This window comes from Acipenser ruthenus, chromosome 10 (assembly GCF_902713425.1).
Source record: "Acipenser ruthenus chromosome 10, fAciRut3.2 maternal haplotype, whole genome shotgun sequence".
NCBI lineage: Eukaryota > Metazoa > Chordata > Actinopteri > Acipenseriformes > Acipenseridae > Acipenser > Acipenser ruthenus.
This window is the reverse complement of record NC_081198.1, coordinates 35,587,845-35,615,654: the sequence shown is the minus strand read 5'-3', so window position 1 is coordinate 35,615,654 and position 27,810 is coordinate 35,587,845. Positions and strand designations below refer to the sequence as shown.

Below are 27,810 nucleotides of genomic sequence, written 5' to 3'. Positions count from 1 at the left end.
AAATCCTTCTCACCCGTTGTTGTTCTTGGTACAGTGCTTTCAGCTTGTCACTCTCTTGCTGCAGTTGCCTGCTGTACTCATCCTGCTGCCTGTGCACCTCTGTGGTGTGGAGCTCCTGCAGCTCCTGCATGGCTCTCTGGTGCTGATCTTCCAGCCTCAGAACCTCTGCTCCCAGCACATCCAGCGCCTTGCCCTGCTCCGCCTCCAGAACATCCCTCTGAGACTGTAAGGCAGCCTCCAGCTCCACCTGCACAAAGGCAGAGGACACAGGGGGATCGGTTAGTTCAGGCAGCGCAAACACCACAAGATTCAAGCCTCATAAACAAGTAGTGAAATACTAAAATAAAAAACACAAAATGTCACCTTAACAGCCTTGCTACTGAAGGCATAAACTGTAGATTAAAAAAAAAAAAAGATTTTATATATATATTATTATATATATATATATATATATTATTATATATATATATGCAACTTGAAGGTTTAATTGAAATTTATTTTATCGTTTGAGAACGGTCATGACATACTGCAATGATGCAGTTAGTCTTAAAATGTTAATTAACACTGTACTGAACATGCAGCATTTTCGGTCCAGGTTCAAGTAGAGAAAACATAAGGCAACCTTGTTCAAGTTATAAAGACCCCTCTATTCATTATACTGCCCTGAAACAAAGATTTGGATTTGTATGCATACCAAGATGATAATTACAGGACAAACTACATATTTTAGCAGTTTAGTTTGAAGAGACACACAGCAATTTAAGTTTTTAAACAAAGCATTCTGTTATTGTAATAAGAGTAAAGATGGACTTGCTCTGACTAGGTACCACCTGGTAACTAAACAGTTTTAGAAAAAGGTATTTAAATTAAAAAAAAAAAAAAAAAAAAAGCAAAAATGTAGTTTTGTGATCTTCATTCTATGTAATAAATGTATGAAGTGTTCATTACCTGTAGATAATTGACCTTATCCTTAGACTTGGGACACTTAACTATCATTAATTATCTACCAGGTCCTTACTATCGCATCTGACACTTATGCTTAAATGCAGAAGAAATGCACAAAATGCTCGGACCAGTTAATTTTCCTATTACCTTATGAGCTTCCTCCAACTCAGCTGCCATGGCTTTGAACTTCTCCATGTAAACTGCTGCTAGCTCCTTCCTAAGCTCTTCTGCGCTAGACTTCAGCTCTGTCTCGTGCTCTCCCTTCAGCCTTTCCAGCTCCTGAGCTAGAGTCGCCTCAGCCTCCTGCTTCTCTCTCTGGAGATCCTCTCTGTGCTTACACAGGGTCAGGTCGAAAGAGGACTTCAGATCCTGGACAGCTTGCGAGTGCTCATCCCGTATGGACTGGATTTCTGACAGGTAGGTAGTTTCCAAGGTGTCCATGTTAGACAAAAGCCTGGCCTCCAGCTCCTCCATCTCAGTTTTGTGTTTAGTCTGGAGCTCTGCCTCCAAGGCTTCCATCTGAGCCCTGTGCTCCTCCTTCAGACCTTGTTCCAGAGTCTCCGTGTTGGCCTGGAGTCTCTGCTGGAGCTCTGACAGCTGTTTCTGGTGCTGCTCTTGTAGCTGCCTGTTCTGGGCTTCCAGTTCTTCTACATGCCTTTCCTTCAGCTCATTGAGAAGAGTTTCTTGCTGCAAGGTGAGCTTTTCAGTTATCTCCTCTTTCTCTTTTGTGAACCTGAAAGAATAGGCTCATTAGAGGAATGTTCAGGGGAAAAACAGGATATTTAATCTTTGAACATAACTTTCAACGTAAAGTGCATTATTAACCAGAATCATCGGTGGTACTAATCTAATGTAGACTTTATAACTAATACCTGCCTTCCATTAAACAATAAAAAAAGGACACACTGTTGGTTCTGCACCAGTACTGTACAGTATAAATAACCGGTCTGGGTTATGAACTTTATTCCTACCTGCTCTGTGCCTCCTGCAGTTTGGCTTCAGACTGCTCCTGAAGGTTTATGTTCAGCTGTTTCAGTTCCTCCGCCATGGTGGCTTTAGCAGTGGCGAGCTCGCTGTCACACTGAGCTTGGATCTTCTGCCTGAGCAGTGTGATCTGTGGAGACTGCTCGTTCTCCAGGCTGTCCTGCAGCACCTGCAGCTGGTTGCGTTCCTCCTTGAGCTCCTTCTCCAGCTCTGTGATCATGACTTCCTGACTGGCTTGAAGACGCTTCATTTCCAGCTCTCTGGCTCGGAACTCCTCCGTCAGAGCCTGCCTCTCCTCCTCAGCAAGGCTGGTGAGCTCCTCTCGCAGAGCAGACAGCTTCTCTTCAGAAAGGGACTGCAGCTGCACTCTCAGGAGCGTCAACTCCTGTGCTGCCTTCTCAGAGAACGCTTTAGCGACCTTTTCAGCTTCTTCCATTTTAGCTTCATCTAATTTCAGTTTAAGATCCTCCAGAAAGTTTAGTTTAGCCTTTTAAAAAAAAAAAAAAAAAAAAATTAAAATACAGCGGTTACATGATTTTTAACTATATTGTGCATCAAGACTTTTAACCATACACTTTATTAATGTAAATTGTAGGCATGTAACAATAATATAATTATTTAATCGATTGGGACCCCACGATAACAAAATCGGTAATATTTTAACGAAATCAAATATTCCATGAATTTAAAAACATGTCTTATTTAAACTTACTGACAAGAACGTAATCTGTGTTGTTGCTTTTAAAAGTTACCGAGAATGTGCCTGAACAAATACAGGAGGATGATGCAGCGATCAAGAGTAACCTGCTTTGTTCATATATATATATATATATATATATATATATATATATATATATATATATATATATATATATATATATATATATATATATATATAGACACACACACACACACACACACACACACACACACACTACCGGTCAAAAGTTTTAGAACACCTCCATTTTTCCAGTTTTTATTGAAATTTAAGCAGTTCAAGTCCAGTGAATAACCTGAAATGGTACAAAGGTAAGCGGTAAACTGCAAGAGGTTAAAAAAAAAAGTTTAGGTTACCAAAAACTGAAAAATAATGTACATTTCAGAGTTATACAAAAAGGCCTTTTTCAGGGAACAAGTAATGGGTTAACAACTTACAGCTGTTCTGTAGCAATGGAAGTAAATTAAGCCTTGAAAGTTGATGCTAACAATTCCTACAGGTGTCCCAACTTTTGTTGATTACTTACAAACCCTCTGTCTGTATAAAAGTAGTGTTGGAACAGACTGTGTTACTACACCCTCTTAAGCATTATTTGGACAGTATTGTAATGCAGGAAGTAATATATTGCTCTCATAATGGTGAGAAAAAGGCAATTAACAAAGGAAGACAGACAGACCATTATAACCCTTAAAAGTGTAGGTCTTTCCATTAGAGAAATTGCAAAGAAAGCCAAGGTGTCAGTGAGTACAGTTTCCTACACCATCAAAAGGCACTTGGAAACTGGAGGAAACTGACAGGAAGAGGTCTGGCAGACCCAAAGCCACAACAGAATCAGAAGACAAGTTTCTGAGAGTCAACAGCTTGCGTGATAGGCGGCTCACAGGACAACAGCTTCAAGCACAGCTTAACACTGGTCGAAGTAAGCAAGTCTCAGTTTCAACTGTGAAGAGAAGACTTCGAGCTGCAGGTTTGACAGGTCGAGTGGCAGTATGAAAGCCATTGCTAAGATGGCAAAATAAGAAAAAGAGGCGTGCCTGGGCCATGAAGCACCGCCAGTGGACTACTGAAGACTGGAAGAAGGTCTTATGGACCGATGAATCAAAATTTGAAATCTTCGGTTCATCACGCAGGGTTTTTGTACGCCGTCGAGTAGGCGAAAGGATGGTTCCTCGGTGTGTGACACCAACTGTCAAACATGGAGGAGGAAGCGTGATGGTCTGGGGCACTTTTGCTGTTATACAGTTATACTGCATAAGGTCTCTCCCAGGCAGAAATTTCAAGGCAGACCGGGGTTTCCAGATGTGCTGTCCAAGCTCTTTTGAAGAAGCACAAAGAAACGGGCAACGTTGAGGACCGTAGACGCAGTGGTCGGCCAAGGAAACTTACTGCAGCAGATGAAAGACACATCATGCTTACTTCCCTTCGCAATCGGAAGATGTCCAGCAGTGCCATCAGCTCAGAATTGGCAGAAAACAGTGGGACCCTGGTACACCCATCTACTGTCTGGAGAAGTCTGGTCAGAAGTGGCCTTCATGGAAGACTTGAGGCCAAAAAGCCATACCTCCGACGTGGAAACAAGGCCAAGCGACTCAACTATGCACGAAAACACAGGAACTGGGGTGCAGAAAAATGGCAGCAGGTGCTCTGGACTGATGAGTCAAAATTTGAAATATTTGGCTGTAGCAGAAGGCAGTTTGTTCGCCGAAGGGCTGGAGAGCGGTACACGAATGAGTGTCTGCAGGCAACAGTGAAGCATGGTGGAGGTTCCTTGCAAGTTTGGGGCTGCATTTCTGCAAATGGAGTTGGGGATCTGGTCAGAATTAATGGTCTCCTCAATGCTGAGAAGTACAGGCAGATACTTATCCATCATGCAATACCATCAGGGAGGCATCTGATTGGCCCAACGACCCCAAACATACAGCGAAAGTCATTAAGAACTATCTTCAGCGTAAAGAAGAACAAGGAGTCCTGGAAGTGATGGTATGGCCCCCACAGAGCCCTGATCTCAACATCATCGAGTCTGTCTGGGATTACATGAAGAGAGAGAAGCAACTGAGGCTGCCTAAATTCACAGAAGAACTGTGGTTAGTTCTCCAAGATGTTTGGGCCAACCTACCTGCCGAGTTCCTTCAAAAACTGTGTGCAAGTGTACCTAGAAGAATTGATGCTGTTTTGAAGGCAAAGGGTGGTCACACCAAATATTGATTTGAAGTAGATTTTTCTTCTGTTCAATCACTTTGCATTTTGTTAATTGATAAATATAAACTATTAACATGTCTATTTTTGAAAGCATTCTTACTTTACAGCATTTTTTCACACCTGCCTAAAACTTTTGCACAGTACTGTGTGTGTATATATATATATATATATATATATATATATATATATATATAGCTCTAGAAAAAATTGAGACCACTGCAAAATTATCAGTTTCTCTGGTTTTACTATTTATAGGTATGTGTTTGGGTAAAATGAACATTTTTGTTTTATTCTATAAACTACTGACAACATTTCTCCCAAATTCCAAATAAAAATGTTGTCATTTAGAGCATTTATTTGCAGAAAATGACAACTGGTCAAATAAAAAAAAAGATGCAGTGTTGTCAGACCTCGAATAATGCAAAGAAAATAAGTTCATATTCATTTTTAAACACAATACTAATGTTTTAACTTCAGAAATATTTGGTGGAATAACCCTGATTTTCAAGCACAGCTTTCATGCGTCTTGGCATGCTCTCCACCAGTCTTTCACATTGATGTTGGGTGACTTTATGCCACTCCTAGCGCAAAAATCCAAGCAGCTCGGCTTTGTTTGATGGCTTGTGACCATCCATCAACCTCTTGATCACATTCCAGAGGTTTTCAATGGGGTTCAGGTCTGGAGATTGGGCTGGCCATGACAGGGTCTTGATCTGGTGGTCCTCCATCCACACCTTGATTGACCTGGCTGTGTGGCATGGAGCATTGTCCTGCTGGAAAAACCAATCCTCAGGAGTAGGGGAACATTGTCAGAGCAGAAGGAAGCAAGTTTTCTTCCATATATATATATATATATATGTGTTTTAAAATCAGTCCCAGCTGTAGCCATCCGACTTGAGCAAACTAATAATATTTAACATTACTACGTTTTCACGTGCCGCTGTTTCAGAATTTTTATTTTATTTTTATCTTTTCGTTTTGAAGCAATGCACTATCCGAAACCTTTTTTGCTTTTGATTGCTGTCTGAGCCTAAATGCCGCTGGATCGTAGCGCGACGTATGTGATCCAGTAAAACATTGCAGGTTGTACAAAATAGTTTGCCATCAGTAGAATGCAAAATTATTGTACACGATCCGCTGCAGTAATTATTGTAGATTTTTTTTTTTTTTTTTCATTTTGGACACTCGCAAAATGTTCACTCGCTTAATAGTGGGTGCTTTCTTGTAGCACAGATTTCTGCAGTTTTGCAGACCTGCACAGAATCCCTTTCTGCAAGGGATGCTGCGTGACATCACGAAGCTCCACCTTCAAATCTGTGCAGATCCAGCACAGCCGAGAGGGGTATGCACCCAGTATCAGTTGAGATCGGATACTAAACCTACCCCAAAATGCCCATATCTGCCAAATCGGTGAGGAAAGCCCAGAGCCCAGCTGTTTAGCGTCAATCAATAAATCCTGTCCAGTTTTCTTTTTTAAATTGAAAGCTTATAATCGCATCAGGACCAGATTCAAGTGCAGGGTAAAAGTACACAAAATAGAGTTTTCACAGTGAAGAATGAATTTCACAGTCCGTGTCACGTTTTTCACGGCCGTGAAATAGGTAGGGCCTTGGTAACGTACTGTGTTGTTATTATTATTATTATTATTATTTATTATTATTATTATTATTATTATTATTTATTAGCAGACGCCCTTATCCAGGGCGACTTACAATTGTTAGAAGATATCACATTATACATTATACAGATATCACATTATTTTTACATACAATTACCCATTTATACAGTTGGGTTTTTACTGGAGCAATCTAGGTAAAGTACCTTGCTCATGGGTACAACAGCAGTGTCCCCCACTGGGGATTGAACCCACGACCCTCCGGTCAAGAGTCCAGAGCCCTAACCACTACTCCATACTGCTGCCCTGTAAGCGAATCCATGTGGGCAAAATGCTTCTTCTCTGAGCACTCCAGTATGTGATGTATTTTTGGTTGCGACGTGGTTTGTAGATTGATTAGGCTTATACATGTATGAAAAGAGATATTCTACATATCTTGGTTGCGATGTGGGCAGCAAGTCAATTAATAATAAATCAACATACATGTATGAAAGTGATATTATACATATTCAAGCATTTGTCGCTACATATTCGAGTTGTCGCTGTCGAAAATTCTGTTGCAGGAAAGGGTAGGCTACCTCTAATGTACTGTTTGGAAAAATGACGATAGACAATATTGTTATTCACAGAAGACAATGCAAATCTAAGTGACTGTGCAAAGTCATGTAAAGTTTTGATTAAAATATGAGAGCAAAAAAGTGAACTGCATCTCTGCAGCCGCGGCACACTGGAAGGGACTGCTGCTTTGGCTAGCAGAAGCTGGGCCACGTAATTCATAAATTGTAACCAACAGCAAATTAAAAACACATGAGAGATCAAATTATTTCCATGTGAATAGGCCATAATGTTAATGTAGTTTTCAAACTTTTTTTTTCTCCTTTGGACAGTGGGGTTGACATTTATTTATTTATTTCTTAATTTACCGTTACATTTACACTGGAAATTTGTCAGAGTTTACACAAACACAAGGCAACAGCTAGTGACGGCAGGAATATGAACATTGGAAAGTGCTATATTTAAATGCCAATGTATTTATCAAACATGTCTTAAAACATCGGTATTAGTTTGAATGATTTTTTCTTTTATACCATGCTGTATAAAAACAGGACTTACTGTTCCTTTAAACATTTTTATTTTTATTTTTTATAAGCATTTTAACTTGAAAATGATCGATAATCGTCTTTAGAATTTACACGATAAATCAATGTCAACGCAAGGGTTCGATTTACAAAACTAGTAAATTGTAATGTACATCACATTTAGTTTTTCAGCTTCCGCCTTAAGGAATAGCAAGGTGGCAATAAAACTTACAATAAGTATTGTAACAATATACTAATATGTACTTGTCATTCTTCATTCTAAATAACACAAGTTCTAGTATTAACATGAAAGCAGTATAGATGACATGCTTTTCCAATTGACTGTACTGACATTTACTTGCAGGTTTCTTTATTTTCAGTTCAGAACAGTAGCCAACTGAAAATGAGTAGGTGTACGGACTCTGCTACTAGACCCCCCATTAAGTCTCACCTGTTCTATGCTTTGTTTCTGCAGCTCTTTGTGCTGTGCAGTGATGCTCTTCATGTTTTCAGCATGTTCTTTTTTAAGTTGCTCAATGCGTTCTTCCAGCTGTTGAATATGCTCTTGCTCAGACTTCATCAGTGACAGCTTAGCATGATGTTCCTCCTCCAGGGAGCGAACCCTGTTTATCACCTCCTCCTCAACCTGCCGGGCAGCCTCCTGGGCACTCTGCAGACGCAGCTTTGTGATTTCTGAAGGGAAGATTAAACAGACTTATGGTTAGATGGCAACAGCACTTACTCCCTTTTAAAAAGTAATGAAGACATGATTACCTGAAACCAATGCTGCCCTGCATGAAGTCCAATACAGAATTGTGTGTTCAAAGTAAAAGTATTGTTAAACATTTCATCTTGTAAGTGACTGATCAATACAAAGCTTAGCAGTGGTGTCAGGGTGCAGGAGTCAAAAAGGGTCCCATTTATTTTATTTATTTATTTTTTGTTCCCCTATGCAATTCGGCAGTTATACTGTGAAACAGTGATCAGTCACCAATTAGAAAATCAACATTTAAAAATACTCTTGGATTAAACAAACCTTAATATATTGGACCTTATGCCAGACACAATAATAATTCCTCAGGTATAAATGTAATAACTTGGTTTGTCACATGGTTAAAAGCAAATACCTCAAAAGCCAGGAGGATTCTGGTTTCAAAGCAAAGCTGTTGGTAACAAAACTATCCCCTCTACCAGTGAACTGATGGATACTGCTATCGACTGGCACAAATTCAGTCTAGAGAGGTCCCCCCCCCCCCCCCCCCCCGATTACAAAATGTACCACCACAAGCACTGGTTATCAAGCGTTACATTTTTAAATTAAAATGATCTAATGTGCAACAGTAGTTCAGCTTGTGGAAAGTTGGCATTACATATTTACATACAATACCATGCTCATTAAACACAACACAAGATTCGCCTCTTTATTGATCACATCTAACCTTTGATATGGTTGTCCGACAGTTTAGCCCGCAACTGCTCCAGCTCTAGAGAATGCTTTGTTCTTAACTCCTGCATTTCTGAGAAGTAACGATCTGCAAGATGAGTTTTCACTTGTAATAATTCTTCTTTGTGCTGAAGGGATAAGGAGGATCTTAGGGCTTTCAGTTCGTTTCTGTGTCTTTCTTCAAACTGTACACGAAGGGACTCCAACTCTTTCTGTATAATAAAAGAAATTTAAAAAAACTCAAAGCTCATTTATGCAGTGCTCCCTTGTTATGTCATTCAATAATTTAAAAATGGGTTAATTCGCAGTTTGCTGACAGTACATTGACATGTAGTGTAATTTACAGGCCTCACTATACTTCACTTCTAGCTCAATGATAATTACACAGAACTCTGGTGACAATTAGTGAGCGGCACTATACAAGATATATATATATATATATATATATATATATATATATATACACACACATACATATACACACACACATATATCGATATATATATAGATACATACATACACACACACATTATATATATATATATATATATATATATATATATATATATATATATATGATTTAAAAAAAAGAAACACTTTCTAAAGCTTCCCATGTTAAAGCATTTAAAAACTCTTGCCGCTTGCCTAGTTTCATACTGTTTTCCACAAATGAACCATTTTGCTGCTAATTATGCATTCCATGCAGCCATTGGTTCCTGTAACAGCAGCAGCATCATACCTTGTGTTGTTCCAGTTGTTGTGTTAGCTCCCCTAGAAGATCAGTTTGTTCCTCATTCCGTTTCTCCTCAGGAAGAGAACTACAATATAAAAAAAAATACAATTAAAAATCTACCGCCATTGGTAAACACACCATTTATATTGAAACAGCTACACCAAGAATAACTCTAATCAGACATTGAATCTGTAATAGTGGTGCCAAATCTACTCACCGTGTGGCCAATAGGTTTCTACACAGCAAAACAAAAACTAAACCTGTTACGATTTCCCACACACTAGGTTATTTAGATTTGAAAAATACAATTATTGTTTTGCTTTACCACCATTATACAAAATAGACCGTACATTACACAAAATGAACCGCTTCTGTCCAGTTCTGTTTCTTTTCACTTGCAGCTGTATTAGAAGCAGCATGTTTGAAAAATGTCTATTAACTAGACATATCGGCTCACAACCAGACATATGTTTAAGCTTACAACCGGCAGGATTTTTCTTTCAATGAAAAAAGCGCAAGCTGACGGCAACTGTATGGGCGTGTTAAGTGAGCAAGCCACACGTTTTGATGCCAGTCAAACTGACTCAAGGCTTCCGTCTCTGCCGGTCAACAAGCTTTTGAAACAGTCTCTGACCGGTATTTACCAGTTAACGGAAACTCTGTTGTAAGCAAGTAGACTGCAGCAAATTATTTTTCATTTTAGAAATACTGACAGAATACAAGCACCAGAAAAAACATTGTTTTTTGTATCCGAGATACAACTGATGCTAGAGACAAAACCAAACTTCAACTGTGGGGTCTCCAGGATAAAAAGGGTTAAAATCAAAAAAGACAGGTTGCTTGTTTTTCACATCAGTGGTTTACAAACTGCATACCATCCTACTGAGCTTTAAAAAGCCATACAAAGTCACAGGGCTTTTAAAATCAAGATTATATTATTTTTAATGAACGCAGTACCTGGTGTCAGCAGTCTCCAGCACTCCCTCTTCTAGGCACTGCTGCAGGTGTGAAATCTCCTCCTTGTGCCTGTCCCCCGATTCACACAGTTTCTGTTCAAAGTAAGTCCTCAGGTGCTCCAGTTCAATCTCATTCTGTGCCCGGAGCTCGAGGCGCTGCTGGGCAAACTCTTGTTTTAACTGTTCAATGTCATCAATGCGAGATGTACGGGCCAATAGCTGCTCTTTAAGCTCTGAAAAAGTAACAGAAATTCAGCTTAATGTCAGCTTCATAAACTGATAGACCAAAGGATTATATAAAAAGTGTATGTTAGAAGAAAAAAAATAAATAAATAAATCATACATCTTTGAATTCAGAGCATTAACGATCATGCTGTTAGTAAATCGTTATAAAATAAAAAAAACCCTACACGTACCACCCAGCTCTTGACGGCTTGTCCGCGAGTTCTCAAGCTGGGACCACAGGTGTTCAATCTCCTGTTCTGAATGTGCCTTTAGATCATCATACATGGTCTGCAGCTTCTCTATCTGTTGACAGAGGAGGAAAGCAGGGTTACATTAACAACAGGCTCTTGTCTGCACATCATGCCTGGATTAATAAAACCCTTGATCTTCGACTGCAGAACTACCTCAAACATAATGAACTGCTAATGGCCAGGCACAAAAAATTGGGGCAAAAAAAATATTGGTTACAGGTAAGACTTTTCTGAAACAGAAATGCAAGTAAAATCATTATAAAAAAGAAGAAATAATTGACTTAATATATTTTTCTAATACCATCTATAATGAATCTAAAAATTACTTTCTGAAGCCTTGATCCAAAATCTGCCAGAGAAACTATTTTAAAAATTATACAATTGTACAGTACTTGAGACTATTCATTTTACAGATTTCTTAAGAACTGCCCTTACCTCTTTATGCAGTTCCCTTTCTTTTCCTTCAGTTTTTGCCCTCAGTTCTTGAACACTATGGTCATACTCTTGATGTAACCTTTCCTTGAGATCCACCATTGAAGTCCTGTGCAGCTCTTCCAGGTCCTTGAGCATAGCTAAATAAAAAAAAGCAATTTTTAATTTAAAAAAAAAAAAAAAAAGAAAAAAAAAAAGCAGTGCCACTTTGATAGTATTTATGCCAGCTCTATGTCTAAATTAGGTTTCCTTGCATTACAATTCTGTAGAGTCCTCGATGCTAAATAATCAACTAGAAAAATACTCACATGCTGCCAGCTCTTTGTCAGCCTGTAGACAGCTCAGTTCAGCCAGCAGTCTCTCACGCTCTACCTCCTGGGTGCCCTGCAGCTCCTCCAGCTCAGCCTGTTTCTCAGACAGCTTTTGTTGCAAATCCCCAAGGCTCTTCTCAGCATTGTCTTCCCACTCTTGCAACAGAGCCTATAGACCGAACAGGAATGCAGGCATTTCAAGATCTTTTTCTTCAGTGCCATGCTTTCAGAAAAAATCTTCAGCAACCTGCCCTGTGCTAATCCCAACATCTTAATATGGAACAAGCTAGTTCTATTACTGTAAAGGAAGAATCCAATACCAGGCTATTTTGAAGTGATAGTCTAGTATTGGAAGTATAATTTTCCATACCTCTATTTTCTGGCTATGTTTTTTATCCATCTGGGCTTTCATTTCAGCCACTTTCAACATCCAGTCTTGCTTCACTTCATCTGAAAAAACAAATGAGCAGTGGTCATTTCAACATATATCAGAGTCTTTAGAAACAAACGACTGAATGTATTGATCATTTTAGGGGAAGTTCATACTGACCCATCTCCTGCAGATGTTTGTGTGTGAGCTGTTCAGTCTCAGCACGGCGTTGCTCTTTAATTCGCTCCAGTTCAAACTGCTGGCGTGTCTGCAGCATTGCGATCTCCTGCGCCCGCTTGTCATTGAGGTTTTCCTGAAGCTCACTCAGCGCAGCTTCTTTCTCCCGCTGCAGGTTGGACTGAGACAGCTCCAGCTGGGCTGCGTTCAAATTGGTCAGGCTGAGCCGCAAAGCCTCCAGCTCTAGGTTTTTCTCAATCTAACATGAAACAAATAGGAGACGCCATTAAGTTGCTGGGAGAGTTGAATCGCATGCAACAATCCAAACCAATTGACACACATTAGAAGCTAGACACATTTTCAATGTTGCCGCATTCTACCACAGATAAGAAACCAAGTCGGAAAGACAAATGTTTCATATGGTATACTAAAGGAGGAACTATTTATTAATAATGTAGTTTATCGTTTTAGAATTCCGATTGAGAGTTCTGCAGTTACAGATGATGCTACCACAGATCTCGCTCAAATTTAGTTTTCCAGTATTTCTAGAGCTCATCTTTGTGACCTGGATTAGTACCAGAAGTGTCACAAGAACATTGTTGTGGTGGGGTGACAGGAGACGGCAAATGACGGTAGTGGAGGCTCTATCAACTCTGACCTGTGTTTGGTGAAGTTCAGCTTGGTGTGCTTCATCCATTCGCTCCCTCAGGTCATTGAGCAGCTCCTGCTGCCGGGAGGTCAGTTCTGCTCGCAGGTGTTTCATCTCCTCCTTGTGTTTGTCAATGAGGACAGCAATCTCGCGGTCAAAGTCCCGCTCATGCACCTGGCCCAAACAAAATAAACACCTCCAAATTAAAACAGGACCCTCTGGGAATAACAGCTGGCTTTTAGAGTCATGTAATGCAATGGGTCACATTTTGCATATATAGTATATCCAGACTAATTTACATACTTTTAAAAAGTTTTATAACAAAGGACGACAGCAGTAACAAAAGGCAAAGCAACATTACTAACCCGCTTAGATTTGCGATTACCCTTAGCTAGTTTTTACTTAAACAACATAACACCCTTGGATCTAATGCAGATTTTTTCTGATCAACTATATAGCAAAGGATGCCAATACTCCACTTCCTGTCAGATGCACTCTCAAGATCTACCAGTGTGAGGCACTTGTCAGACCATGGAAATTAACCTTTATCACAGAAAGGCAACCAGCTATAGTGTTAGAAATAAGAAATACCTAACTTTAAAGCCATGGTTATTACTCTTTTAGCAGTCAGTTTCTACGGAGAAAGGTAGGTTTCACTTAAGGCTGAAGCACATCGTACCTGTTTAATCAGAACAATCTGCTTCTTTTGTTCTTCCTCCAGTCTAGTCCTCAGGTCAGTCACCTTTTTCTCCACTTCCTCATTCAGTTCTTTAATCTGAAGAAACAAAAACGATACTACTACCGCTACCATTGCCTATAGAACAGCTAACCTAATGCCACTTGGGATTGCTTCCATCTGCCAGATTAAGGAAAACCCTGTGATTAAATTAGAGTTAAAACTATTTGTTCACATGGATCTATTTCCATTTAAAAACACACTAAAATCTGGTGGCCTAATTCAAATTCAAATTCAAATTCCTAAAAGAAATGTTTAAAGTCATGGCCTTCAATGTGTATTCTTACACCATTTTTAGTCTTGGTATTGATTCAATACAAGCTTTGGGACTTTATCATTATGATGCAGCCTTAAGTATTTTCTTACTTGTGATTAATTGTTTTATCACTTATTAAACTTATTATTTCAATGATTTTAATTACTTGAAATATTTAAAATAAAGCAAGTTGAATTTTGGTGAATAGGGCTGATACAGTCTATCAGCCCTTTTTTTTTTTTTTTTTTTATCAGTCTATACAAATTTAATTTGTATAGACTGCAATCATGAGTGTACACTTACAAATGCAATCATGAGTGTACACTTCAATATCAGCTTCTTTACCTCAGACTGATGCTGTTCCTTCAGCTTGCTTTTCTCTTCCTCATAGCAGCTGCAGAGCTCTTCTTGAGCCGCCCTCACCGCATGGTCCAGCTTCTCTGCCTCTTTCAGCCGGAGAGACTCGACTGCCTCATTGTGCGTTCTTACCAGGTCTGCGATGGACTTTTTAAGTTCAGCAACCTCTGTTTTCAAAGCACTTTCCTTTTGAAGATACTCCACTTCTGCATTCTTGAACTCCACTTCAATCTTTTGCAGATCAAGACTCTTGCTCTTCAGCTGGTTTCCCAGATCTTGCCTTTCTGACTCCAGAACATTTTCCAAGTTCTTTACCTTGATATCCAGCTCTAAAACATTTTGCTCCAGTAGAGTCTTGTCTCTGTAGTTCTGATTCAGTGCTTCATCTGCATTCAGTAGATTTTGTTTGATGCACAAGAGTTTTGATTCCAAGTCCGCTTTCTCTTCTGCAAGATTCTTCAGAAGAGCCTCTCTCTCACAGCACTCAGTTTTAAGCAGATGAAGCTCTTTGCACAAAGAATCCTCAAGTAAGGTTTTTTGACCCAGGAGCTCAGAGGTAGTTTGGTTTTTAGCTTTCTGGGCTTCAAGCTGCATCTGAAGCTGGTCTCGCTGAGCTTGTAGAGCAGCTAGTTGGCGGCCAAACAGAGTCTGAACCTCACTGGTGACAGAATCACCTGCCAACTTCTGTTTCTGGACATCCTTAACCAGCTGTTCCTGCTCCTGTAGCTGCGTCAATAGAAACTCTTTTTCCTGAGTCAGCTCTTTGATCAGGCATTCCATTGCCCCAGTATCTGAGGTGTTTTTGATCTCAGCAACAGCTCTGTCAGCACTGTCTTTCTCATTCTGCTTTTCAAAGATTCTTAGTTTGTTCCTCAAGTCTTCCTCCATTTGAGATTTTAGCTTGATCAATTCTTCACAATTCGCTCGCTCAAGTTTTTCTGCCTCCAGCTCTGAACGCACGACAAAGAGCTCCTCTGTCACTTTCTTACATTTGTCCTGAACTTCCTGCATGTCTTTCGATGACCTCATGACCTCCGTTTGAAGTACATCCAATTCTTTCTTTTTCTCATTGAGCTGCTCAGACAGCTCACTGCATCTCTGTATCACAAATGCTTTTTCCACGTCAATGGCATCTGCACTTTCATCCAGCTTGTGCATAGCTATGGTATATTTTTGCCACTGCAAAGCCTCTTCTTCTGGTTCAAGTCCCAATTCAACTGCATCTCCATCAGGAAAAGACTGGCCAGTTAGATCCGCAGACCTCTCAAGGTCATCTTTGGTTGAACCAGACATTTTTTGTTCAAGAATCTCGCTATCTAGCTCAAACCTATAATGATCAGAATGCTCATTACTGCTATGATCTTCTAGACTGCCCTCAGCCCAAGAGCTCTCCTGATGTACTGATGAAGCCAGGTATTTGTCCATCAAGATATTACCTTCCTCTGCATGACCCGATAACTCCAAGGTGAATTCCTCCCCTTGTGATTCATCAGTGGCTTCATGGTTTACTTGATCTTTTCTAGCTTTGATTTTGTTCAGGTTCTCCTTGAGGTTCTCTATTCCTTGCTTGTAGCAGACCACTCTGTCGTCATGCTGGGATTCCAGCTGCTGTCGAAGCAGACGTATCTCCTCGTCATGCTTGCTCAGCACCTCCGCTTTCTCCTGCTCCAGTGTCTGCAGCTGCATATTGTAGTTGGATATGTCTACTTGGTACTTTGCCCTCCAATGCTTACTGGCCTCCTCTTCGTCTGTCAGCTTTCCATTCAGCTCCTCGATGATGGCGTTGAGCTTGGAAATGTCCTCATTCAGCTTCTCCTTCTCGGTTTTGTACTGCATGGCTTCTCTCGCTTGATATTCTGCACGATTCAGATCCTCCTGCAAGTGCTTCAGCCGGTCCTCCATTTCAGATCTCTCCCTCTGAAATTCCTCCATTTGCTCTTCTAGTTTTCTAGAGAGCTCCTCATTATAGCAAAGCTCTGTACCTGGGTGTTGAAACTGGACTGAATGCTGCTGTTGGTTTGCAGTCAAAGCTACCATCTCGTTCTTTAACTCCAGGGCCTCCTTGTCCCGGACTGAAAGTGTATGGTGTAACTGAGATATGGTAAGTGTCAGTTCCTCTTTTTCATCAATTATTTTATTCAGCTGGACTTCTGTATTTTCTAGCTTATCTGTCATGTGGATAAGCAGATTTTCTTTATCCTTGGCATTCTACATAAAAAAGAGCATCACAAAAATAAGCAAATTATTATTTTTTTTTTTTAAGGAATTCATATTATGTATTATTGGGAAGTGGAATCACAATAGTACCAACTATAAGAAATGGGTATAGGCTTCCTCCAGCGTTATGTTTTTTCATCGTGGCAAAGTCCTTATCATTCAGTTTCCAATATACTAAAAGGCAGCTCATGCCTTTACATCTTTCAGGCAGTAACTGTTCAAATGCTTTACCTCTCGAGAGTCCTCTAGTTGCTGCTCCAGTTCTTGTGCCTTCTGCTCAAGAGTTTCAAGGTGCAGGCTCTGGTCCTTCAAACTCATCTGAAAGACCTGCATCTGTTGCTGGGCCTGGGCAAGCTCCATTGAACCAGGGCTTTTGGTCCTTAGGAGTTCACTTGCCTGCAATTAAAGCGCAGCGTTGACTACACAGCAAGAGATTACTCTGATAAATAAAAAATAAAAAAAAATCACTACACAGAGCAAAAGGGATGCACCGAATCCAACTTTTTGCTATTCGGCCGAATACCGAATCCATCTCAAAAGATTCGGCCGAATACCGAACCGAATACCGAAACTACAAAAACTGTCACGAACACTGCTGAATGACTGGCAGCTACTAACAAGTGACGCGCACAATCTACTGTTTTGAGGCTTTTAGTTCATAGTATTTTTATTACTGAATGGAAATATATCCCTGAATAAGATTTCAGTTTGAAACTTACACAATTTACCACTAGCCCCCTCCCCCTACAACAGAAACGTCAAAATACAGAACAGTTTACTTTACCTTTACAAGAAAGGAGAGCGGCATCTTTACCATAACTCACTATTTTCTTTAATGATGTTTCAACCTGTCACTTGATCTGAGAGCTATGAGGAAAAATTATCGTGAAGTGACCTGAATCTCCCTGTGAAATACAACCCACGTTGATTTAAATGCACCGTGTGTGTAATAGTTTTAAAATTATTTTAATAAAACACAGCAGTTCCCAAATGGTTTAACTTGTATTGGCTCATTACAGCAACGTAAAATTTTATTTACTAAAGCATATTGTTCAACAACGTCTTGCACATCTGACAGTTGTAAAGTTACAAAAATCTATCTGTGCACCGAGTTTTTTTTTTTTTTCTCTCTCAGTATGATCTCTAGAACACATCTCAGACAAAGCAACAAAGCACAAACATCTACAACAGTTTGCTGTTACCTTATATTACAGGTTTACTGCATAACTTTACTGTGTAATGTGAATGTGCTGTTGCGTGATGTGTTTAGTGCGTGCGCCACCAGTAATTTAGAGAGTTGAGCTGCGACAGAGTTCATCAAACGTGTTCTTGTTATTAAATAGAACAATTATATTCAATACCAGTTTTGTGTCTTATTTAAAAGAAGAACTGTACACATCTGAGGGATGTATTAAAATGGATGTGCGTCTGGGCGGATATAGGATTCGGATTCGATTTACCAGATCCTAAGCATTCGGCTGAATCCGAACCCTGCTCAAAAAGTAGGTATTTCAGGCCGAATCCAAAACCAAATCCTGGATTCGGTGCATCCCTACAGAGCAATGGAACTTTGCAGGTGGAGACAACAAATAATGGGCACCAGAATTCTAGAATCACCAACACAGGTCAATCAAAGTATGTATTTGTTATTGCATTTACTTCTTAAAATAGGTAGTTTGTCTTGATGAAGGGTTCCCCTGATGAAACCATTAGCTAGGAATTGGTTTTCTACAGCAGTACTGCAAATTATACTACTGCAGATACAATAAATTTCATGAATAGCTAAAAACCTGCTCCAAAAGTTGGTTTACATGTATTATTTAAGCAATACAATACTGAAAAAAATGGTTTTGTCCGAAACAGAACTAATTTGTATATATCAATATCAAATAGAAGACTTTGTTGCAATTAATATATTTTAACACTTAAAATACAAAGCTGATCAGTGTGATCTGTGACCAATGAAGCTGTCCTGTTATAGGCTCACCTGCTGCAGCTGTAGCTGTAAAGCTTGGATTTGATTTGTTAGCTGCAAGGCTTCCCGTTGAACTTCATCTCTATTCTCAATGGCATGCTGTAGATTTGTTGTCAGCTGAGAAATTATATCATTGCGGTTCTGCACGGCTGTCTCTAGTTCCTATAGGAGTTAAAACACAGCGACATAATATATTAGCAAATGTATACATTACACATTTTGCAGATTTAAACATTTTTTTTTTATTTATTCAACATTTTGCAGATTATAACAACTGATCGCAAAGCAGTTTACAATAATGGAAGGTATTGCAAAAATACAGCAATTGTAATGACATTTCCATAGTTCCTAAACTGACTTCACTGAACAGTCGCTTACACACAGACAGATATAGTGAGAAGCATGCCTAATACAACCATACTTGTAATCCGTGGTTCCTCAAATACCTTAGCAACTAATCTTATTATCTTTAGTACTACACACTTGGTTGCTTGTTGTCCAGCTCTCCCTAATTCCAGCAAAAACACCCTCCCCAGTCCCTGCATATTTCTATAAGCAACATGTGCAGCTTAAATACAGCAAGCTTTTCTCTGCTGGTATATAATCGATGGCTGCATTAGGCTCATTTTTACTGCTTCAAGGTGCATCTCAAAAGGCTGTGGATATTGCTGTGAACTTTAGATATTTACTTGTGGGGTCACTAACTGATGGTTGAAGAATAACATGTTGACGATTCTCATTGAAAAACTTGAATTACATACATTTCCTCAAAGCACAATTTTTTTAACAAGGTTATGCCTTTGGCTTTAGATCCATTTTGAAAATCTTGCTTTTTCAATAAACACATTAAGTATTTTAAATAATGTACACGTGCTTTCAACTGTTAGTTTGTGTTTTATCTACAGTACACTTCCAAGTATTAGTTCAGTGGATGCCATATCAATGCACTGTACTTAATCCTAATGCTTTTTTTTTTTTTAATAAGGATTAAGAAAAAAGGAACTTACTGTACATACAGCACTACTTAACAGATATTATAACTGTTTCTGGAATGACGTAGTTACACTCCCCCCCACCCCCCCGAAGTTCTTTGAACTCTTATGTAAATATGTAGATAATTAGCTCTTTAAAATGCAGAAATGCTGTTTCGACACAAACACACTATTCTCTTCTCAGTTACCTGAAGCTGCTCAGTGCCTGACTGAACACCCAGTTTCTCTTGCAGCCTCTCTCCCTCTACAGTGAGCTGATCAAGAGCAGTCTGCTTTCCAAGGAGCCTCTCCTCCATGGCTGTTATCTGACCTCCGCACTCCTGAACCTCTAACCGAGCAAGCTCCGCCAAGCTCAAGGTCAACTCCTAAACAAAAGGTTTCAATAAAACAAACATGATGTAGCTTCTCACAAGCATAATCACAAGCCAGGGAATAATCCACAAGTGCACCTGCACAAGCTATAAGCACTGATAAAGCACTGATAAAGCAAATAGAAGCAAAGAGCTGGACTCCATCAAAAGAGTAAAAAAAGAAAACTAAGAAGATTTGTTGAAGCAATCTCTACAGTCTGACACAGACAGAGGTGAGATCTTTTATAGAAATGCAATGAAAATGATAAAAGCAGTATGATGTTGAAAATTGCAGACAAACTTACTTCAGTATTTGAGTCTCCCAGTGTACTTGAGCTTGAGAATTCACCATCAGTCTGTAAATTAAAGATACATATATTTAAATATAAAAATAGAAGCCAACAGTTCAACAGGGATATTTTGTTTGCTTAATAATTAACGGGTGTTATGATTAACTTCACTGCAGAACTACACAAATTACCAATGACAAAATACACAATGCACACATATAATTTCTTGGGCCAATCTATCTGAAATCCACTGTTCAGCTGTACTTTTTACACTCAATGTTCTGATGTAGAAGAACAAGCTGACACTACAGTTTGAAATGGTAATTGCATTGTATCTGAAGTGGCAAGTTGGCTTTCAACAAGCTATATACTCTGTGGCAAGGCTACGCCTCTCCAATTAAATCACAATGCAAGTTCACAAGCAATGAGCTCAAATTGATACGTCGATAAGGCCATGGTGAAGTATGGTAGGCACTATAATACAGACTTAAATTAAACAGCAACTGACAAAAGTACACCATAACTACCGATACAAACATCGGTATGTGTTTTGTATAATGCAAATAGACAAACTCATTCTTACAGTAAATATATTATACAGTAACTAGGCCTATATGCATCTTCCTATTCGGAGTAAACCATAAAAGGACCTTTCAGTATTACAATATAAATATCTACTCAATTGCAGCAATTTACATTTTTTCTATATATTATAAATGACTGCTCACCTCAGTTGGTTTGCTCTGTGGTCTCTGTGCCTTTTTTTCTACCTCTCCCTCTCTGTCGCCCCCATCCTGCCCAGCAGCTAGTGGGCACTCTTGCGCTGGAAGGTCATGCGAGTGGAGCGCCGTGCCCTTCCTCTTCGGCGTCTTTTTCGGCGGATTCAGGCCGTCACTTTTTGCTTTTCGTTGTCTGAAGTGAGCAAACTGCGGATGAAGGTGAAGGACAGGTAGAGAGACAGGTAAGTAAGGAACAGGTAGCAAGACCAAAGGACCAGCATGGTCGCTGTATACTACCTTGGCTGGACCACGCATACAACCAGGGGGTCATTCAGAGACGCTTGAAAGCCACATGTAAGCAGAACAATCTCTGTAAAGAAGATAATCACAGCATTGCCATCAAAGACAACAAAGAATTCAAGAAACTGCTTTAAAGCAAATCATCCAGTGGATAAATCCTCATTCAAAGCACACGTGCCATGCCATCATTTTGCAACGAGCCAGAAGCAGATCCAGAGCTTTAGTCAAATTTTCAGCTGACAGGAACAAGTTTACAATTACTTTTTCCCCCAAACAATTTAAGGTTTTTTTTAATGGCGCAAATATTTGTCCGATTACCGTACAGCAGCTGAGTGTAATTCTGTTGCCCCTCTCTCTACAGCGCTTTAAGCTGCTTAGGACAGATTAGAACATTTGAAACAGAGGCACTTGTGTGCAGGCAGCATCTCTCGTGATTGTCTCCCAGACAAAAAGGGCTTGATATCCATCCAGATATAGATATAGATACAAATACTGTGCACCTCTGTAACAGACTGCCAGGGGTGAATTGGCATCTCTGCAGATGAAATCTGAATGAGAACACCTATTTTACTATGACAAGCACTTCTAGTAATTACTGTGCAAATGATGAACAATTCATTTTCTAAAATCTGGGGTCACAGCACACAACCGGTCAGGTGTCAGCAGCTTTAAAAGTGATGCCCTACAGTCACCTTCACGCTTGTATTACAAGACATGCCTAAACACAATAAATGAATTGAAAAATGAAGACCTAGGTGGGACATTTGAATTGTTGCCATGAAAAACCATACAAAAATGTGCAATTTTACAAGTTAAGCAGTGAAAATGTTTCTAAATGAGCTCTTTTTTTAAACATGCAATCTAGTACCGGCCACTACTAAACTTACAGAAGAGTACATTTGATTACTCAAACTTGTTTAAAGCAATTCATTTCAATAGAAATTAAGCTGTCTAAAATGCACATATATGGTTGTGCATCTAAATGCTTCACAAGGGTTACTATAATGGTGACTACAATGACTGGTCCCACATTTAATTTCATAGCACTCTTGGTATTCATCGGAGCTAAAACAGAATAGAAATGCATTTTTATTCTAAAAGAACAAATTTCCCATCCAGTACTGCACTGATAATAAATGGCCTGCGCAGCATATCAGTTTTGCAATTCAAACAGAAATGTATAGAAGGACATTTTAAACTGGGAGGTAAAACAGGCAACAGTGGATTTACTAATTCCCAATACTGGTGTGTAGTTTCTATTGCAAATATAGAAGGGAGTGGGAAAACCACTAAATCTGCATTACAGTACTGTACACTGCATATCTGCATACTGTATTGTTTTTAAATGTAATGCTTAACCTGTTGCAGTTTTGGCCATCAAGAGATATCAATATACACCATATGCTGGTGGGCGAATGGTTTGCATAAAGACCTTTGAGATTGTGTCTAGTATAGGCCAGATGTAAATCAAAGGAAATCACAACAGCTGTCTTTACACAATAAAGGCATTCATGCACCACCTACAGGGACTACCATGTGATGGCAGTCATGTATGGCTTAATGATCTCTCACAATTTAAGAAGTTGTTTTCAGACGCTGAGCTGTTTCATGGTTTGAGAGACCAATGAACAGAGCAGACATCAAGCTAGTATTCTTGCAGGTATGCACTAATTACATGACTGTGCTCCAACACCACCACACTGTAACATTATTCTGATAAAATGAATTTTCTGATATACGAGTTTCATAGTCTGCTATGGATTTATTCCTCTGCAAATGAGAACAATTACAGGACAGAACTTTATATATGACTTTTGCTAACTGCTTCAAGCATCTGCTCAAGGCAGTCATTCCCTCTGTAGCCCCACCTCTCCACTTGCGTCAGCTGTTACAATGTTACTATAAATACCAGCCACCTGTGGGAAGAAACGGTCTTACCCCAGAGACTGAAGTGTGTCAGTTTACTTGGTAAATACACCGAGTAACCAAGATCAGAATAAAGCCAATCTCTGACGCTAGTAGTTTTCAAAACACCAAAATACTTCTATACCCCCTGCCCCCTTACAGCGAGTTATTCTGATCTAGACAAGTATTATCCAGTTTGATTCAGATTCCTTAAACAGCTGGTGGGATACTGAATCACACATGGGGGGGAAACAAGCTGTCTTGATTTGAGCAGGTTTAGGCATGATGGGCAAGACAGTAAATCTGACACAGTGGGCTGACAGAGGGTGCTTGGCTGGCAAGCGTTTCCATAGCCAGGTCTGCAAAAATGACTGATGTATTATATGGAACAACAGTTTCAAAAGCGATGTACAGTAAACACCGACATGGTGTTTTTTATTGTGTAGAATGGTTGCAGACACATCCAGAACCATGTAAACACCTTGCAAGTGTGTCTTATTTACCATCCAACCTGTTTACAGTGGTTTCTGAATACAAGTGTAATATGTATCCTTACTGTATACTACAAAATACTTATTTTAAACCTTACCATTTAATATTTCTCTTATTGGGTACAGTAAGAACTATTACTCTAATGCTAACCAGAGTGACAGGCTACCAACTAAAAGTGCTAGCAGTACAGTGTGCTACAACAATATTCTACAGCGCTGCATCAATATAAACAATGTAATAAGATCATCAGAAACATGGGCTTTGTTTAAATATTTGACTGTAGAACTTAGGTATCCTGAAAAGTAGGGACTCCTGTGGTTTTTGAAAGTATAGTAACGTGGAAGTGCTGCATTAAATTACAAATGCAAGAGAAAACCACAAAAACCCGCTAGGATAGAACAAAAAACTAAAATACGATAACCATACCAGCAATACACCGATTTATTGTTGGCAAGTAAAGAAATCCATGCTCAATTTCATTTTGTCAAACAAAGAAAGGTGGTCCATCAAAGAAGCTTTTGTTTATTGTTCCGTGTATTCAGTAGCAACTTCACATTTCATATTTGATTCAAGTACCACATAAACTCGAACCTGAATTCATTCGGCAATCCGAACATTTTAACAGACCTACGGTACTGTATGGGTTTGTTGTTAAAATAAATGCGACGATTACTGTTACACATGGCGTACAGAGGCTGTTGTAACTTCAAGACAAAAACATTATATTCAGTCAAACAATATCAATATCATTCATTGTTCTGTATAGAGATGCATTTTAAATGCGCACAAAATATCTCTTCTTTCTTAACGATGCAAAAACTATACAGGATAATGTTTTATCCAAATAACATGAATTAAGAAAAGTTGTTTCTATTTTGCAAAGTTTAAATAATTATGCATGTACACACCTTGGCTCTACTGGCCTCCAGCTTCTTTTGTCGCTCGTCTTTATCCATTGCTAAACAAAAAATACGTAAATATTTATATATCTATAATAAATATAAAATATTGTTATTTTATTGTCTCTAAAATCTTTTCTCTGCTGTGCCTTTCCAACGCACACTCAACTATTCCCCATAACTGTCACTAACAATTTCAACATGGCCGCCTATCAACATTATCCCCGCCCTAATAGAAATTTCGTTTTTATTGCGAGCCAATTGCGACGCCTTGCCTACCACTGCCCACCAATTAAAAGGGCGACCACTGTCTTTCTACCTGCCTTTTCGGAAATGCTTTCTCCGCCTATGCGGAGTGTTGACTGGCATTGAATTAGCCAATCGCCACCCAGACTGGGTGGGATAAACTGTTGAGATTATTTGAGTGACAAGAGTCTGGTCCTATTGGATTACACAATCGGGAGCAATTTTGTTTTTAAACAGTTTGTTCAGTTAAACTATGCATTGTGGAAATACAGCACAAAACAGCGTACAGTACAGTAGTTTTGGCAAAAAAAATGTTTCTTATTATTTCACTGAATAGTTAAATAACTTTATATATAGAAAATATATACCTAATGTTATTGACAAATCACCTTTAATAAGTGGGTTGGTTTCCCTCCCCGTTTACCTGAGCAAAATACAGAATACGCATTTCAGTTCATTCACACCACAGACACACATACACTCGCATTGTTTGTCTCCTGGATAGGTAACCCGATCTCCCTCCAGTTACCCCGCCACTGCCGGTGTACTTCATTATGTTTGTAAACTGCTAACACATATCACTGAACTCTCGTGGAGGGAGGAACCGTTGGTATTTTACCGCCTTTAGCTAGCGCCAACCAAAAATTACACGTACAGTGCAGTAAAAACAAAACTATTAAATCAGAAGTCTTCAGGACTTCATAACAATTCAGACGGTGTTTCTATTCTGTTTATTCATTATTTTGAAGCACGAGAGAAATAAATTGTTTAACGTATGTAACTTAACTTATATGTAGTTCTACAGTTTTTTGTGGTACTTGTATTTAAATGTATATTATATTTCTATTTTAGAAGAGACTTGATGAAGAAAATATGACACTGTTAGAAATACACCTAAACGTTTATGATATGGCCGTTTATCAGTTTTACAATAACAATTAAGCCTCTTGCATTACACTTACCTTAACTTTAATGGCGCTTATTTGGAACCCCATACTGTGGTTCCCAAAAGTATTGATTCCCTCCTGTCTTTTCAGAGCAAAATGCTCTAATCCAAGTTGATATACTTGGGCAGTGTGGATGGATATGTATGTAGGCTCTATGAAGTATGAAAAGTCTTCTAACTACGATTTTTAAATTAGGAAGTGATGTTTGTTATAACCTGTGTTTCTTTCGAAACTGCACATTTCAAATTATTCTGTTAGCTGCAGTCACTTTAATGGTTCCTTTTGGAACCCAGTACTCATTGGTAAATTATATAATAATAATAATAATAATAATAATAATAATAATCTGCACGCATCGCAAAGAGCTGTACAAACACACACACAAAAAATAAATAAAACAGAACATAGATTACATACGGGTGTGTAACGTGTAAGCAATTCAGCAATGTAACATGGAGCTAAGCCGTTCAGAGCTTTATAGGTTAACAACAGTATTTTAAAATCAATCCTGCTCTAAACCTGCAACCAGTACAGAGAAGCAAAAACCGGTGTAATATGGGCACCCAGTTTAGTGCCAGTTAAAAGTTCTGAAAATATTATAGCCTGCTAATAGCAGCCTTGGAGTAGTTCATTATAGAACAAGCAAAATACATATTCCAGAGAAAGACCAGTGGTTCTATATACCCACTGGAACCATATATTAAACACCTGTAAGTAGACTATACCAAACATTTGCCTAGTTGCATAATTATTATTTGTTTATTTAGCAGACGCATTTATCCAAGGCAACTTACAGAGACTAGGGTGTGTGAACTATGCATCCCCTGCAGAGTCATTTACAACTACGTCTCACCCGAAAGACGGAGCACAAGGAGGTTAAGTGACTTGCTCAGGGTCATACAATGAGTCAGTGGCTGAGGTGGGATTTGAACCGGGGACCTCCTGGTTACAAGCCCATTTTGTTAAGTGACTTGCTCAGGGTCACACAATGAGTCAGTGGCTGAGGGGGGATTTGAACCCTGGTTACAAGCCCATTTCTTTAACCACTGAACCACACAGCCTCCTATACAATTATACAGCACTATAAGGATAGCTTGGAGTCCTTGAGGTTTTATAGATGTCATTCAATAAGTCATTAAGAGCTGGTTAGAGGTTACATTTACTTCTGTACTGTGTTTAGAATGTATGCAATAATTCTTAGCTCTGTTGTACAAATGATGTTCTTTTTCAATTTTCTTGAAATGGATTTTAAAACGCTGCTTCTCACTTATAAGCCTGTTAACAGTTCTGGCCTTGCCTATTTGCATGATATACATATTCTCTACAAAACAGCTCATACTTTGAGATCTGCTAACGATGGTCTTGTGGTAATTCTAAGATCTCAATTAAAAAAACGATGGTGTGAGGGCCGTTTGTTCTTGAGCACCTTCACTTTGGAACTCACTTCCAGGTTTCATCCGGAATTCTGAGTCAATGGTTATTTTTAAATCTAAGCATAAAACATATCTCTTTGATTTGGCCTTTCACTGGCAAGCAGTTTGGAGCTCTTTTGGCTTGCTGTATATTTTTGTAAAGCTCCCTGGGATGCTTGCACGTGAAGGACGCTATATAAATGAAGTTTGTGTCATTATTTATGGGTCCCATACCCTTATTCATTTCACAATAACAGTTTTAGGCAGCATTAATACTATCCGTCCCTGTTAAGTTAATTATAAAAGTTTTTTTGGTTTTTGTAACTCTTTGTAATTACATTTTTAATGCAAATTTGTTATTACATTCTCCCATGCCCTAGCTTCATATCTGTGACTGTACCGTCATTCATCAAGGTGCCCACAGAGTGTCTGTTGACATTGTATGCAAATCCTATGTACCTGGAGATGGAGTTGTTTACAGGCCAGTCCGAGGGTAGCAACCAGCAACCAGAGAGCTGGGCTGGTCTAGATGGAAACATACAGTGTCTAGCAACCAGGTGAAAGACAAGGGCTTGGCATAGAGACACGCAGGGAGAAAAACAAGAAATAAAACACAGGCAAGGTCAGCA

At 39.1% G+C, this 27,810-nt stretch overlaps 1 protein-coding gene across 7 annotated transcripts in view; it reads right to left on the bottom strand.

The window, feature by feature from the left end:
• Positions 1-24,805, bottom strand: part of LOC117406234 (pericentrin-like) — a 56,473-nt gene extending 31,668 nt beyond the window's left edge. For all 7 annotated transcript variants that reach the window (XM_059032100.1, XM_059032101.1, XM_034924197.2 and 4 more), the window contains exons 1-21: positions 24,586-24,805; positions 20,990-21,187; positions 20,277-20,327; positions 19,810-19,986; positions 18,642-18,791; positions 16,886-17,050; positions 14,426-16,645; positions 13,768-13,863; positions 13,098-13,262; positions 12,443-12,698; positions 12,263-12,342; positions 11,890-12,061; positions 11,585-11,721; positions 11,090-11,201; positions 10,675-10,906; positions 9,724-9,802; positions 8,980-9,196; positions 7,992-8,233; positions 1,917-2,416; positions 1,093-1,678; positions 14-247 (exon numbers count right to left, since the gene is read on the bottom strand). In XM_059032100.1, coding sequence (XP_058888083.1) covers positions 14-247; positions 1,093-1,678; positions 1,917-2,416; positions 7,992-8,233; positions 8,980-9,196; positions 9,724-9,802; positions 10,675-10,906; positions 11,090-11,201; positions 11,585-11,721; positions 11,890-12,061; positions 12,263-12,342; positions 12,443-12,698; positions 13,098-13,262; positions 13,768-13,863; positions 14,426-16,645; positions 16,886-17,050; positions 18,642-18,791; positions 19,810-19,986; positions 20,277-20,327; positions 20,990-21,187; positions 24,586-24,633 — 6,117 coding nt within the window. In that variant the 5' untranslated portion in view covers positions 24,634-24,805. The remainder of the gene's footprint in view (positions 1-13; positions 248-1,092; positions 1,679-1,916; positions 2,417-7,991; positions 8,234-8,979; positions 9,197-9,723; positions 9,803-10,674; positions 10,907-11,089; positions 11,202-11,584; positions 11,722-11,889; positions 12,062-12,262; positions 12,343-12,442; positions 12,699-13,097; positions 13,263-13,767; positions 13,864-14,425; positions 16,646-16,885; positions 17,051-18,641; positions 18,792-19,809; positions 19,987-20,276; positions 20,328-20,989; positions 21,188-24,585) is intronic.
• Positions 24,806-27,810: the final 3,005 nt, after the last annotated feature.